Below are 15,400 nucleotides of genomic sequence, written 5' to 3'. Positions count from 1 at the left end.
TAGAAAAAGCATCAGCTGACACATCATCCTTGTGAACAATCACATCCTCTTCATGCAATTCATCATGCTTGTCTTTATCATCCAAATCATCATGCAAATCATGGTCAATCAAATCATCATAATGCTTCCCATAATCATGACAACAAATCTTCGAGTGAAGGCAGCTTGTTGAATTGCAAACAACACATCAAGACATTCCTCTGTGATGAGAGCGTCCATACCGGGACGAAAGCCAGAGACCTCGATAGAAGATCTCGGACTAACTTCGAGACGGGCTTTCTCAACAAGAGAGGAACTGATCAGATCATGCATACTACCTGGGTCAAACAATATGACAAAACGGTGCCCTGACGTACGACTATAACATTTAATGAGAGAATCATCAATGGGAGGGTCCTAAGAAACTTCGGCACAATCGTGTTATCGTTCATTGCAATGACAGATGTAGTGGGTGCTGTGGGTTCTTTAGATTCATTCGATTCAAGCTCAGGACATGTTCTTTTTATGTGACCCTTAATGTGAATGAAAACAACGACCTTCCTTAGAATAAGTGCTTTGTTCTTCCGAAGTGATGTAACCTCCTACAATTCCTTGTGCTACCTTTTCATATGGAGTAAGCTTAGGTTTAGCAATTGTGTTAGCCTTACCCTTAGATTCATTGGAAGAATTCTTTGATGAGAGACTGTTGGAAGATTGGTTAGAAGAGTTATCATTCTTACCATTCTTACCGTTCTTACCGTTCTGAGGGTTCTGAGAAGTCTACGAGGTACTTGTGGAAGTCTTGCTCTCCTTAGGCTTTCCCTTGTTGTGCTTCATCTCTTGTGCGAGAACAATCGCTACCGCCTTGTTGAGATCGATTGGATCGAATACCTCGACATCGTACTTGATATACTCGTCCAATCCAAAGAGAAAAACCTCTTTGCGCTCATCATCCGACATGCGTAATTGGGTACCTAGCTGCAAAACACGATTAGAAAAAGACATAACCGGCATACCATTTTGCTTGAGAGCGCGCCAATCGTCCTTCAATCGTGCGAGGTACTGAGGTGGCATAAACCGCGCCTTGAGCTTGTGTTGGAAATCAGCCAAACTAAAAGAGAGGGGCGTGAAATCGTCGGCTGCCTCTAGGTGCGCGGCTAGCTATGCCTCTTGCCATGCGTGGTACCAATTGATGGCATCACCGGCAAGGTACATAGCTGCCGTCAAAACTTTGGTATTTCCTGTCTTCTTAGTTGTCGCAAAATAAGCATTAAATTGATGCAACCAAGAATGAATAACTGTAGCATCCATCTTACCATCATACTTACTGAAAGTCAACTTTTCTGTAACTGGATGGTTGGAATCCGCGTCGTGGCTTGCGCCATTTGACAAACTCCCACGATCTTTGGGTGGTTCAGTCTTCGAGGCTAGGACTTAGGCAATAAATTCTTGATTACGAATCTCCCTTTGAGCTTCTCGCCCGGCGTCCGATTCTGCTTTTCGTTCATTTTGTTCATCACGCTCGCGTTCGAGAGCAAGTCGATTTTCTTCTTGTTGTGCGGCAAGTCTTGCGTTGCGTTTCTTTCATCACGCTCACGTCATGAGCAAGGCGCTCACGTTCCTGAGCAAGGCGCTCACGGTCCTGAGCAAGGCGCTCACGGTCCTGAGCAAGGCGAGTTGCTTCTTGTCTATCCATCATGGCCATCATCTGCTTGACCATTGCCTCCATAGTACTTGGTTGCGTAGATGGCGAAGAGGGAGAGTTGAAGAAATCATCTCCGGGTGGGGACGAGTCTTTGTCGCCTCTCTCATGCTCATCACCTATATGCGAAGTATCCATTCCGCTTCGGGTGACGACCATGCACTATAATCTTGGGGTCTTAAGCTCGCAAGGAACTTGGGTTCTTGAGGGTCTTGAGGTTCTTGAGGTCCTTGATTCGTGAGAATCGTTGGTTCTTGAGGTTCTTGAGGTTTTTTTTCGCTTGCAAATCGCGTTGGAGAAGGATCTTTTCTTCACCCGAGTTCTACTCCTTTCTGCGGGCGCACCCCTTGGCGGCCTTGCGCTCACACCAAGGTTGCTTTTTCCCACCTCACATCAATTGGCCGGCCGCCAAGTGCACGGTCCGCTCTCAATGAGTGAAAAGAGACACAAGGGGAGGCTGGACAAGCCCTTCTTTCTTGGGATTCTTGTCACTCTTCAACAAAACACAATTAGGAATCGCCACACCCAAGTAAGCTTGGGTTCGTGCGATCGCAATAAGCAAAAAAAATTCTTGTGGTTCTTTCCTTGAGTAATGCAAAACACTTCCAAAGCTCTGATACCAATGTAAGGTGCAACAGAATGAATCTTGTATTTTCTCAAGATTAGTGATCTTTATTGCTCAAGGTTCCTTTTAGTTCTTAGGGAAAAAGAGAGCTTTCCGTCTTATGGAGAGTGCTATGATCACGAACAAAGTGAATGGATATTGTGCGTGCAAGTGAATGAGACTGAGATAAGGAGAGAGAAGAGATATGACACCGAGAGGTTGTAAACCCCTCCTCCGAAGGCCCCACTCTCGTCGGCGAGAGTGGTCTACTTTGATTGCACAAAGGTGTACAATGCGAATGCAATGGACTGATGCAACTTGGACTATGCCGACGACGACGTCGGTGGAGATGACGACGACTTAGGGCTGAAAAACTATGGTCTTCTATCAGCTGAATTTCTTGGACTGTTTCGGGGCTGAAATGGATTGCTTTACTGCTGTCTTAAGGGCTGAAAATGAGGACTTGTTCGGGGTTCCTGCTGAGGGTGAAAACGCTGATGTGCTGGCACCATAAAGCTGCGTCTTCAGGCTGATTGTACCTACTGGAAAAACGCTAGCATATGCTGCGTTTTTCTTTGCTGAAAACTGATGTAAAAACGCTGAGGTTCTAGGTCAAAATCTGCGTTTAAATGGGCTGAACATCTGCTGCCAAAAACGCTACCATGGGCTGAAATCGCTGGGTTATGTTGCTGGTTTGCAATCCCAAAAACGCTGGTCCTTTGGGGCTGCTGCTGATGGTCAAAAACGCTAAGGGCTGAGGCTTATGGGTCGCGGGAAAACGCCAGAGAATGGCACTTGATGGCGATGCTTGATCTGGGAAGCTATGGGAGAAAACGCCAAGGGATGGGAGAGGATGGCGATGGTCTAATGCTGAGGGGGGGGTACTACTGAGAAGTTGCCTGTTGAGCGGGAAGCTCCTGCTGCCTCTTCTGCCAGAAAGTGCTAACTTGGGTTTGCTTATATATTAACTTAGCAAAATTGCCCTACCTACTTTTGTTAGAAAGTCACTTAAAAATAATAAGTGAAAATAACCAAAAATAGGAAAATAGGCTAAATGCACTAGAAAATTCCCCTAACTGATGCTAATGGATTCTGATGGGAATTCCGATGATCATGCTATATGCAACCGGAGGATATGCATCTATGCTAAGTGACTGGGCATGCACGCTCTGCGAATAGACTCACAAAAGTGCCAGATCACTGCTAATCTAAACTGACTGGACTGACTAAACCCTGCTGTGGTGTAGCTTGTCCACGGACACACAGGGTTGGATGTGTCACGTGACAGTGGCTAGGCTCAGTTCAAAGTGGGTACTTTAGGAAATTAACTCAAAAGGGCAAACACGACACTTTGATGGCTTCAAAACTCACCTGCAAGACACAATTGGGCGCCCAAATTTGAGAGAAAAAGTTGTTTGGGGTTGCCTCCTTCTTCATTGTGAAATATCTACAATGTGTGTGTGAGTAGTGGGCTCAGGTTTATAGCTTTAATTGAAAGCTTGCCTTCTCTTTTGTTCTACGTAGCACAACTCTTGTGCACCTCTCTCCCGTTATGAATACAGAAATGTGATGCCTAGCTCAAGGGCTACTCATTTGTACATGTTGATCGGAGATTTTCTCGTGAGAAATCTCATGCAAATCAAAAGGCAAGTAGCCCTACACGTGCGGGAACTCGAGGGCTTGCTACCGATGCGACCGGCACACAAATCGGAGCCCAAGACAGGGAATTACAGCCTGCTCTGTTTTTCTGCAAAATTAGGGCTTTGACCCTTTTTGATCCCTAATAGTCCAAGGAGCTTCGAGGAAGCTAGTGAACTGCGAAACAAGTGATTTCAATGTGTTGTATTTTCTCGCCACATTTGTCAAAGTGCTCTAATGCGCACAAGAAGTCACCTAGGGTATGTGAAACCTCCTACTGCAATAATGCTGCCGAAATTGGGCTAGAGTAGGTCATTTTCAGCCCAATAAAAGTGGGATAGCTTGTAGCAGCTTACAGGTTTTCTCTAAAGCTTAATTGAATAAAGAAATATTGAAAGGGGCGCCAACCTTTGGGGTCAACGCGGTGTCATTGTCTGCTTAAGAGCACTCTAGCTGTCAAGCCGTGGTTCGTTTGAAGTGTTGAATTCAAGTCTCAAGTTTATTCGTGAAGTTTCTTTGTGTCGTAAAGTTCAAGTAAAGTTAAAGAGTGTAAAGATCAGGTGAGAGCCAAAGTCTACCGCCCTTTAGTGAGTCTACAAGCCGGTTTCAGACACCTTCTAAAAACCAGTAACGAGGGGAAATAGTTTCATTGGCAACACAAAGCCATACTCGAAAACGAAGGCTAGATTGCAATCTTTTCTGTTTGTGCATCCATCACACCTTCCAAGTATGACCGCCCCCCTTTTACTAACCTATGTCAAATTTGCATAAGAACGGTGACAACATTGACATCCAAGTGACCATAAAATTACCTCTCAAGTTACCAGGCTAGAGCTAACAAAACATCTAACATAGGTGCCATCTAAGAACGCTACCCTACCCCATGAGTTCACCATCCTTTGTAAGTTCAGCCCTTGAAAGGCTCCATTGCACATTTGAGTGAGACAGAAATATGCACAGTATCATTGCTCTAAAACTTAGCAAAGCTTGAAGCATCACCTTCACCCTCAATAACGATGATTCAACCAAGCCTATGCAAACATCTGATAATCACCAGTCTTCCAGTCCATTCACCTTCTTTGAATATATTTGTCTGAAGAACGCTTCTTTCTTAGGCATAATCTTTGTGCATCACACATACTTGCCATGCAGCCCTTGCAGAACGGTCAACACTTCAAACACGTTCGAGGGCTATGGAAACTGGAAAATTCAAGAAGTCTCCATCCAGAAGGCATGATTCCTGGTAAAATTTGGCAGTTTCTGACTAATACATATGTTGATGAGCATGCCAATCATCTCAAACCACATGAAATTGAAATGGAAAGACTCTTTGCAGACGTAAGAGGAAAAAGAGCCCAGATGTCCGTCAATGGGAGATATCTAAGGCGTGGCTCTTGTCTGGTAGAATGTGACCCTTGGCCAACAACGTTTCAAGACTGGGCCCCAATAAGACGAGAGGCAAAACGGGAAACTAAAGAGAAAGACAACCTGTCGAAGAGAGGAGCGATCTTAGTGAAGGAGAGCCGAGATGGGTTCGAGCGTCCCAAGCAAAGAAGGAGGAGCGTGGGAGGGAAGGGAAGCGCAGGTGAAGATGGTAAGCGCGCGGCGAGTTCGAGAGGGAAGCAGGCTCCTTCTGCGTCCAGCTAGTTCGAGCTCCTACCGGTGAGGTAGGCAGCACAACAGCTCCTCCCGCCATTGCTACTTCGCCCCCACTCTGCCCACAGTGATATTACTCCTTATCTGCTACGTTTTAGCACGTTCAAAGTAATTATTATGCTTGGACCTTGTTGCCAAATAGGTGGCCAAAACATCCCTTTTTGGACATTTCTCTGCCTTAAGAACAACGTCAACACCGTCCAAAGGAGCTAGCTTAGTTGGTTGAGTGTATTTCCACCATGACCCGGGTCATGGGTCCGACCCTAATGGCAGTCACGGACGAGATTTGTGACATGCTACACACTCGGTGTGTACTTTTCGAGAAGTGAAAGTTCATCAAAGCTAAGGTCTTCCTTGCTCCTAGGTAGTCTAACTAGGTGCATATCACCACCCATTTCATGATGTGTGTGCTCAATTGGAGTTGCAAAGTAAAGAAAGGGACAATCGGTCGAAAACCCAAACTAGGCACCATTGTGTTTAAGTGTTTCTTAACATCTAGGCCATTGATTCTTTCCGCCTTGATCAAAAAGAGGGTGTGTGGTTGTTGATGTATAGTTTCTCTATTGGTTTCGCATGTTATTGCCATGTTCTCCCATCTACAGTAAATTGGTTCATAGTACACCTTTTTGTAAGATACTGCTTAATGAAGACGTTGGCACCACCTATTCGATCTAGATTTCAATGTTCTTATGTTTTCCTTGTAGTGATATCTTTTTGTATAATGGATACATAAAGCCACTCTCTCTTTGTCAAACCATCCTTAACAAAGCACCCTTGGTTTTCCCTACGTCCTTTTGATCACTCTTTTCATATAATGGATACATATAGCCACTCTCCCTTTGTCAAACCATCTTTAACAAAGCACCCTTGGTTTTCCCTACGTCCTTTTGATCACTCAATTCTACAAAATTCATAGGGTTTGATGGCTACTTCAAAATTCTCCCACGGTTGATTAAATGAGATACCATTGAAGCTTTAACAAACCTCTCTTTCAGACCCCCTAAATGATGCTTGACCCTAAATGATGCTTGACGGTGTTTTGATGCGACATATCGTGCCATAATACATTGTTTTATCTTGCTTGCCAATCAACATGTAATAGCCACTTCCAAAGATCTATTATTTCCCCTTCATTATTAGTTGCATGCACATTTGCAATATGAGCACTCACGAGGACTTACATGAAAAGAGGGAGATTCTCCCAAAAGGGTGCTTAAAAACTCATTTGAGGGTCTAATGAAATCTTAATAGAAGCCAAAGTTCTCGAGTATACCCTAGTTTAACCCCATAAAACCAAGTATACCCTTTAAAGTGCATCATAGTCCCAACTCTTATGGAGCGTTTGCTCTTGAACCGAAAAGACGTCTACATCATTGCGCACAAGAAGTTTTGGACAAATTCTCACAATAATTCCCACATTGTGACTTACCTCAACATCATGAGCTTCAGCTCGAGAGGCACCGCATACCTAGCTATGTACGATTGGGGGCAAGGGACCATCGGGGCCGACAGTCCCCTGCCCCCAATAGTACCTAGCTAGGTATGCGGTGCCTCTCGAGCTGAAGCTCATGATGTTATTCATTGTATGAAAAACACTGGAAAAGACTCCGTCTTCCCACATGAGAAAATTTCTAAATCTTCTTGTGTGTAAATTAACCATCTATTAAAGAGGATCATTCAGAAGGACCTCCGATATTGTAAGTACAAAGCTTTTTTGTTACTTATACATTCTCAATGAACTTCTTGTTCTCTCACTAAGAATGCATGGTGATGCAAATTTGACAATAATCATTCACTTAATGTCCTCTGTGGCATCAAAAAGTAGGACAAACTCATGGAGGTTGAGATACCTTTAAAGAAGATCAAAAGGCATTTCTCATTTTGCATTTAAGCAAATTGAGTTGCCAATAATTCCCTTCTCTAAAGTTTATAAAGAAGCATTAATTAATGTAGCTCCAAGCACAAGCATTTGCAAGTCGTCATTTTAGGTTGAGTTATAGGGTAAAAGCCCCAATAAGTGGACATGCCTCTAAACCGAGACAAACTTCTAGTACAGTAGAGTCAGAGATAATGAGCATCGTCGCTTCAGTAGTGGGACGATTAAGCTAATGTGCCTTTAGATGGTTGGTGGGCCCCATCGTTCAACACTCGTGTTCAATTGTACTTCTTCTGGCTCATGTTAGTCCCTGCCTATTGAGGCGCAATACTTTTACAGGACATTTTCGAAAGGCTGCCATAGCTTCGCAATGGGTGCACCGTGACCACCAACGGCAACTGCTGCTGATAGCGCTTCAAATCAGGTCTCGATTGCACCATCCTGTACTCCAAAATTTGAATCGCGCAGTGAAATCGATGGATTTTATTCTCGATGTCCTAAATAATATTGGCGCTTTTACTCTATATCAAGAGGTTGGCTTTTACTATGATACTTCTAGAGCTAACATGTTTATCATATAATTTTACTAAACAAAGATCTAACATATTGATCCCAAATCTGATATATATCATGTAGAGGATGGAGATGATTTTTATTCATACGAGTGTGTGACCCGTCCTTCAGACGGCAGGGGATGACCGGCATGGCGATGCAATTGAGCAAAGGAGTGCGAGAAAGAGACAAAGAGACTGCATCGCTAGCTATCTTTTTGGCTTGCCGACATAACACTTTTCTAAGTAGTAATCGGTCTTTCTAAAAAGATAAGAAATGTAACAATTCATTACATGAGCGCAATGTATAGTGTATTAAATCAACATATGTTTAGTCATGAGTCAAATATTGGATGCAAAGGAGAAACTATGCTCATAGAGATATCAGGATGGCGCGGGGGGGGGGGGGGGGGGCACTTTGGGGAGAGAGAGGAGCACAACACCGACAACGAAAGGCAGAGAGTGAGGAAGAGTATCACACTGTGTTTTGAGCTTCACTTTAAGAAAACCTATAGAACTTTCATAACAAAAGAAATAAATAGTTGTTTAGCTTTATCAATTAAATTGTAAAGAAAAAAACATATACATAATAATTACAAAAAGAAATCACCTTTTTGGGTTTTTTGTATAGTTCTTCCTCAAGTTGTGAAGGTTGACATACTTCCCAAATTCCATCTTGGGCTCATATTTAAAGTTGGACCATCCCTTTCTATTGCTGCAAATATTTCTCAAGACACACCTGTTTATCCTTCCTGTAAGTAAATGTCATAAAACCTATCCTCAGACTTAAAGTCTGGTAAGCTCCTAAGTTTAAACTTACTAACTTGAAAATCAAATTTAAAACTTAGAACCAGTCCAATCAATGCGCACTAATTTTTTTTTGTGGCACTAAGTTTCACTCCACCATATGAATGGTCTTAAGTTGTTAGGGGTTTTTTGTAAATGTGTGTTTATAAAATGTCCTTAAGTTGTTAGGTTTTTTTTAAAAAAATGTGTGCTAACTAAAATCTTAATGCAAATTCAAACTTGATTGAAAAGTATACATGTATATTCTACTTTCAAGGCACTATCCAATGAGAGGTTGCGGAGAGGGATTTAGAGTCAACAACCATGATAACATATTATTATTCTGAAACATGCCAAAGAAAACGTTTAAAATAGTAATCCATCCTTTGTATACTCAATTGACATACCTATGCGTTTGTCTCAAGTATTGAATGCAAAGGACTAAAGATGCTTATAAAAATATGAGATGGACATTACAAAGATGACACTTATTACTTATATTAGAAGATTAACTTCATGTATTCACTACGGATAGAATACCAACAACAAAAATACCTCTTACTTAGTTTTAACTACATTCATTCATAATCCGACCAAAAAGTCACACAATTTTGTATACTTTTTGATATTGTAAAGTACTCTATTTATCGTCAATAAGTCCCATCACAATACGACATATAGCTCAAAGTGAAAGTTGGCGTGCGACTCGAGAAGCAATTGTTCCAAAATCTCCTTCTATTGCTTCAAATGCTCCTATAAAAAAGGAAAAAAATATTTAAAAATTGAGTAGTTTTTAAATATATACACTATAAAACGATCACAAAATAGAAGAAACAAAGATTTTGTTATACCATAGCGATATAGAATATATGTTGGTGGCGTTTCGGGTGGAGGCACATAAAAACTGTAATGGTAAGTCGACCATTTGTAGCCACCATAACGTACCCAATCCTCTGGCACACTATACCCCAAATAGGATACCCACCACCAATCTTGATTATCTCTTTGTCGTTGCGCCTGGTATACTCCTAGCGGATGTACACCATAGCCATCTGGATAATCCTCAAAGATGATAACAATAAAACAGTCTCGAGGTGGAGCTTGCCTATTCATAAAATAGTAAAATATGATTCTAATTTAGACTCTAAGATATATATTGTCAGCAATCAATAAATGAATAGAATAGCTTGTGGACATTACCATGTTTCAATGTCATCTTTGATGCTTAACACTATCTGGGTTGGTGTGTACGGGACATTCCACCCTCTAGGAACTATACATTTTTAAAGTTTTTTTTATAAAAGTTAGATAATTTTTTTAACATAATAATACAAAAACATCTTTTTGATTGAGATCACCCAATATTGAAAATTAACCTGGAATTGCATATGCCTCTTGATATGTTATGTCCATTCTAAAGCCAATCTTCATATCCCCAACCATGACCTAAAAAGCAAAAACACAAAGAAGAAAAAAAAAGTCCAATTATAATTAAGTCCAAAAAGAAGAAAAATGAACTCGTTCAATTGGCTCATTCTTTCTAGTCCTTGTAATGTCAACTACCTTAAGTTGACATTGAATTCATTCAAGTGTCAAAAACAGTGCTACCGTGAATTTGAACATGACATGTTTTCCTTAGTGCAATCGAGATATGCCTATATCCTTTACGTAGTTAAACACACTTTTGTGTGTCCATAGAGGTATGCTCACATTTATATGCAAAGAAAAAAAAATGACATACCAAGCTCATTCATTATCCAATCTTTTTATTTTAATAACTATAAACTATGCATAGCTATTGGACATACATATTACCCGCTTGTATACAATTTTACCCTCCATGGAATTTTCTTGTGTATACTATTTTATGTGCCAATCTAATTCATCTTTTTAATCATTGAAATTTGATAGATTAATGCATTCTTGCTATCATACAAATTTCACATCATGTATGACTTCACTTAGGCAAAGGATCATAAATAATTTGTATATGCAAAAGATAAATGATTTCTTATGTTATGTAACATCTCTTCATGTACTTTTATTTTGCATAAACATTAAATGTTTTAAAGATTTCTCTTCAAAATCCATTTTTACATTTTAAAAAGTTATTAATAAAATCAATGCTCATACACATAACCCTAACATCAAATCGCATTTATATATAAGCCAAAAACATATAGAAAGACAAAAGTACACTAAGTGTCCATTTATACAACCATTATATATACAAATTTTGGATAATAATTGATACATGTCTACATGATTACTGACTTTCATTTCCATCATGGACCTTCAAATATTTCCACAATTTCATTGCTATTTGAGCAATGTATACCTTTCCATTACAAAACTATCGTTGTTCGCCTCAATGTAATATGCATGACGTTACTTTCTATGGAAAATTCCTTATCTACAATATTTTTTTAGTAGAGTTTGCTTCATCTTTAGACTCATTACCAATTGCAATTGTATAGATACATGCTTGTTTAATCATATTTGAAGCACCTCAATGAAACATTATACATGCCCATGCAAGAATCCATGTGCTTGTAGTTCACACCATTGTAGTCTACATTGACATCTGTAAAACCTCCTTGTATACAATATTTTGAGTAACATCAAACCTATGTCTTGGATCGCCACCCACTTGCATTGTTGCATCGTTCCTTACATGCACTTTCAAAAGCTCTATATGATCTTACTCGTGACAAAGCAACATATAATTGTCCATGCGAAAACACAGGTGTATGCAAGTAAAGGCCCAATACATTGAGAGTCTGCCCTTGAGCCTTGTTTATTGTCATCCCAAAGGCCAAGCGTACAGGAAATTGTCGCCGCCTCATGTCAAAAGGAAGTTGATGTGAAGGTGGAATAAATGTAATTCTTGGGATAAATACTCTATCACCACACTTATCACCTGTAATTATCTGTGCTTCTATGACCTTTGAATGGAAGTTTTTGCAAATCAATCTAGTTCCATTACATAAGCCTCGTCGAGGGTCCAAATTTCTAAGCAACATAATAGGTGCATTGTGCTTCAATACCAATCGGTGAGGAGGAAAACCACCACCAAAATTCAAGCTATTGATGTATTCTGTTGTGTAGAGAGGGCAATTCCCATTTGAGGTAGGTACAATAGAGTCTGCACTAAGATATTCCACTGGGCTTCTCGGCAACAAATGCAAAGCACACTCATTTATCTCATCAACCTCTTGATTGCGAGGTGCAAGAATAGCACGATCCTTGAAAAAATTGACATGATCAATATTTACATTTACCCCTCTATAAACCCAAGAAATCAAATCCTGCAAACCACTGTTCAATAGCATCTGCTCATGCAATGTCACTTCCTCGCTGTGTTGATTTCCCTTTGTACAACCATTTCCAATATTCAAAAGCCACTGGCAAAATTCTCGCTCGCAACTATTGGCTTCACCTTGAAGTACACGCATATTTTGAGTCAAAGAGAGCAATTTTACATGTGACCAAAGCCTCGATCGGCACAATGTTGCATCAACAATATCTTCTCGTGAACCTTTGACTACGACTGGCAATATTTGTCTAAAATCTCCTCCAAACAATATCACTTTTCCACCAAAGGTGTTTTGATTGTGCATTATATCACATAGAGTCCTATCCAGTGTCTCAAATGCATAACGATATGTCATTGGTGCCTCATCCCATATTATCAACCGTGCAAGCCTTATAACCTCTGCCTGAGGGACTATTTACTCTAATATTACATGTGCTGGAAGCATTCAAATTGAGTGGAATCTTAAATCGAGAGTGAGTAGTTTGACCTTTAGATAGCAAGAGAGATGCTATACCTGAGGATGCACATGCCAAAGCCACAAAACCTTCACAACGTAAATGTGATAGTAAAGCATTATAAAGATATGTTTTACCTGATCCACCAGGACCATCCAAAAAGAAAACTCCACCATTACCATCATGAACTGCATCCAATATGGTGTCATAGGCTCTTTTTTGGCTATCATTTAAGGTCCTTTCCATGCGGGCACTTAATGATGCTTGTTCTAACACGTCAAATGCCATCTCTTCGTCCAAAAATCCATTATGTCTGCTTATTGATACTGATATGTTTGGCATAGGCATGCCTTCAAATTCATGTAGATGCTTCCATATTGTTGCAAGATCTCCTCAATGTTCAACAATGCCAAGTCATTTGCATGAGTTGACCCCAAGTGCATGTGGCGATGAGCATAGTCTTCGGAAATTTCGCTGGAAAATCTATCCCAAAGTTCTTTGGGATGCAATGGAGCACAAAATATTAAAATAATCACAAGTAAATTTCTTAATTGAGCACCTGTTTGTTGCAATGCAGCTTCTCTCAAGCATGCACTCCACTCCTCATCACTTTCCAACAGTCCTCGAGCAAGGCAAGCCTCTTTGAACGAAGAGTATACATATCCATGAAGAGTACGCAATTCCTCAAAAGATCTACATCCCTTGCAAACTTTCAATAACATACGTAAATAATACTTTTCACCAGCACTGGGACAAATGTTGTACATACCTCCAATAACATTTCCTCTTTGCCTTCTTTTTCATTTTTTGCTCCCTGCTTTCCAAACCCACTCGCATGGAAAATCACCATATACTAATGATCGTGCATCTTCATGCAATTCATTAGTTTTGAACCATTCTGTTAGAGTGGTTCTTTGATTTCTGCCTTCTCTTAGCACATCCTGCAAATTGTCTCCATCATTGAAGACCACATTATTTTGCAAAGGCAAATGGACCTGTAACCTTTGTACAACTGGTTGCTCACTATGCATACCATATGCATAGATACGCCAACATGCCTCTGACGTGGATACATACCTTGTATTCAAGTACAAAAATTAATCTCATCCATGATACCCTCTGAATCTTGCAAGTGCATAATGGCTCTATCATGTCCCTTGTACACATATTTATAAAGGTATTTGACAGCTGTAATTGTTGAGCAAACTTCAACATTTATGTGGGCCTTATATCGCAAGGACAAAAAGGGATTATAGGGCACGATCCATCTACAATCCAGTATGTTTCCTTTGACTATTACAGTACCACTGTTTTCGCATCGCATATAAGAAGGATATCCATCCTCATCAACTCTAGTTGTAGGTGAGAATCGTTTAGGATAATGGTGTTTACATCTTCCATCCACCATGCAAGGAGCATTTCTGTTGAATGCACCACATGGCCCATGAATATTTGAGTGGCATACCACATTATATAGATCAGGAAAAACTATTTTATTGGGTAGCTCTGCACACACAAATCTATCGTAATGTGCCACATCAACAGGCTTGAAGCAGCTTTGTAATATTAGAAGTATGTGAGCATGTGGAAGACCTCTCTTTTGAAATTCAATTACAGATACATATCCAGATACCACTCCAAAGAAGGACCTCTTGGTTAGCAATGCCATTAGGTCTTTAAATTTTGCATAAAAGACACGTGTAGTCAAATCCGGTCGATCTTGAGCAGTTTGCCCCAGTAGCAATGCATCAGTGATCTCATCCCACTTCGGATTGCAAGTGAAGGTTATAAACAAATAAGGTTTTCCCATTCTTCTAACAATTGCCATTGAATCTTGATAAAGTTGATGCATAAATCTTGCACCTCCAGTGTAAGAAGAGGGCAAAACAACTCTTCTTCCTACATCTCTACCAAATACATTTCTTGGAACATCATGAACATTAAGCATGTCAGCAAGACCTTGGTACACTTCAACACGTAGTGTTGACTGATGATCACGTACCCATACTAATATACACTCTTCAATACTACTATAAGCATCTACTATATATTGTTGTAGCAATCTTCCTCCACGCAGAAGACATTTGTTGCTATCTTCTCGCACTTGAATTCTAAACGCATAAAAATCACGTTGAGTAATCGTTTGTCTCGTATCTCCTCCACAAAGAGGAATCCCTATATGCCATCCATCTTCTCCATTTGGGAACAATATAACATACATCAATGGCATATATGACCTGTGCAAATTTGAAATTCTCTTAACAACCCCACTATGTGTAAAGATTTGAATATCTCGATGACCAATATCAAGGTCATCACCTTGACCAGGCATGATGGCTGCAACTTCACTTGCAATTGGAACAGAATACTGTCTAGAGGTGGCTCGAGTCTCCTCAATAACCATCCTTAAATTGATATGTGGTGTCACTGCTAGATGGTCTCTTACAGTAGAAAGTACACGTGCATATGGATTATATACATGCATCATATGTTGTAATTGATGCATTACTCGAGAATCTAATGAAAAAACTCCTTGTAACCTATTATTCAATTCATGATTTGTGTCATGCACGTATAGTTGTGCATACCTTGGACAATGTTGTTGTGGTGCATTAGGCAATAGAGATCCAATGCAATGAAATGTTAACCCATTGATCCGAAATGTATAAACACCCCCACCTCTAGTGACTTGGTCATCTACATGAGCACCCAAGGATACAAAAGATAAGGAGTTATTGTATGCTCGTATATTTCTTCTAAATGTCTTGCTGTGCTCATATCATTACTCAAAAGAGTTTCCAAAACCTCTGGAGGGTTGTGCAAAGGAGGCAAGGCAA

General features: G+C 40.3%; 3 protein-coding genes across 3 annotated transcripts in view; all 3 read right to left on the bottom strand.

Annotated features, from left to right (window-relative positions):
* Nucleotides 1–5,673, bottom strand: part of HCF106 (Bacterial sec-independent translocation protein mttA/Hcf106) — a 32,796-nt gene extending 27,123 nt beyond the window's left edge. The window contains exon 1 of the mRNA XM_086498062.1: nt 5,412–5,673. Within this exon, the coding sequence (XP_086354188.1) occupies nt 5,412–5,619 (208 nt within the window). The 5' untranslated portion in view covers nt 5,620–5,673. The remainder of the gene's footprint in view (nt 1–5,411) is intronic.
* A 3,801-nt stretch (nt 5,674–9,474) lies between these two features.
* LOC147426172 (uncharacterized) lies at nt 9,475–12,851 on the bottom strand. Its single transcript, XM_086498182.1, has 6 exons — nt 12,623–12,851; nt 11,498–12,519; nt 10,169–10,238; nt 9,993–10,065; nt 9,644–9,897; nt 9,475–9,545 (listed from the first exon to the last, which is right to left on the bottom strand). Exons 1-6 carry the CDS (start codon nt 12,849–12,851, stop codon nt 9,475–9,477), a joined length of 1,719 nt encoding a protein of 572 aa, XP_086354308.1.
* Nucleotides 12,852–13,647: 796 nt separating this feature from the next.
* On the bottom strand, nt 13,648–14,967 carry LOC147426171 (uncharacterized). Its single transcript, XM_086498181.1, has one exon. The coding sequence runs from the start codon at nt 14,965–14,967 to the stop codon at nt 13,648–13,650; it is 1,320 nt and encodes a 439-aa protein (XP_086354307.1).
* Nucleotides 14,968–15,400: the final 433 nt, after the last annotated feature.

This window comes from Adiantum capillus-veneris, chromosome 24, assembly GCF_014529385.1.
Source record: "Adiantum capillus-veneris isolate H3 chromosome 24, ASM1452938v2, whole genome shotgun sequence".
NCBI classification, from domain to species: domain Eukaryota; kingdom Viridiplantae; phylum Streptophyta; class Polypodiopsida; order Polypodiales; family Pteridaceae; genus Adiantum; species Adiantum capillus-veneris.
The sequence above is the reverse complement of the archived record's forward strand: the minus strand, read 5'-3'. Positions and strand labels throughout refer to the sequence as shown.

What these genes read in the sequence shown, in the direction of transcription:
- LOC147426172 (XM_086498182.1), bottom strand. Translation starts at nt 12,851, where the DNA reads ATGGCATTTGACGTGTTAGAACAAGCATCATTAAGTGCCCGCATGGAA. An exon ending in AGAGGCATATGCAATTCCAG is followed by an intron (nt 10,066 to 10,168) that starts GTTAATTTTCAA and finishes AAAAATGTATAG; the next exon opens with TTCCTAGAGGGTGGAATGTC. An exon ending in ATATATTCTATATCGCTATG is followed by an intron (nt 9,546 to 9,643) that starts GTATAACAAAAT and finishes CCTTTTTTATAG; the next exon opens with GAGCATTTGAAGCAATAGAA.
- LOC147426171 (XM_086498181.1), bottom strand. Translation starts at nt 14,967, where the DNA reads ATGGTTATTGAGGAGACTCGAGCCACCTCTAGACAGTATTCTGTTCCA.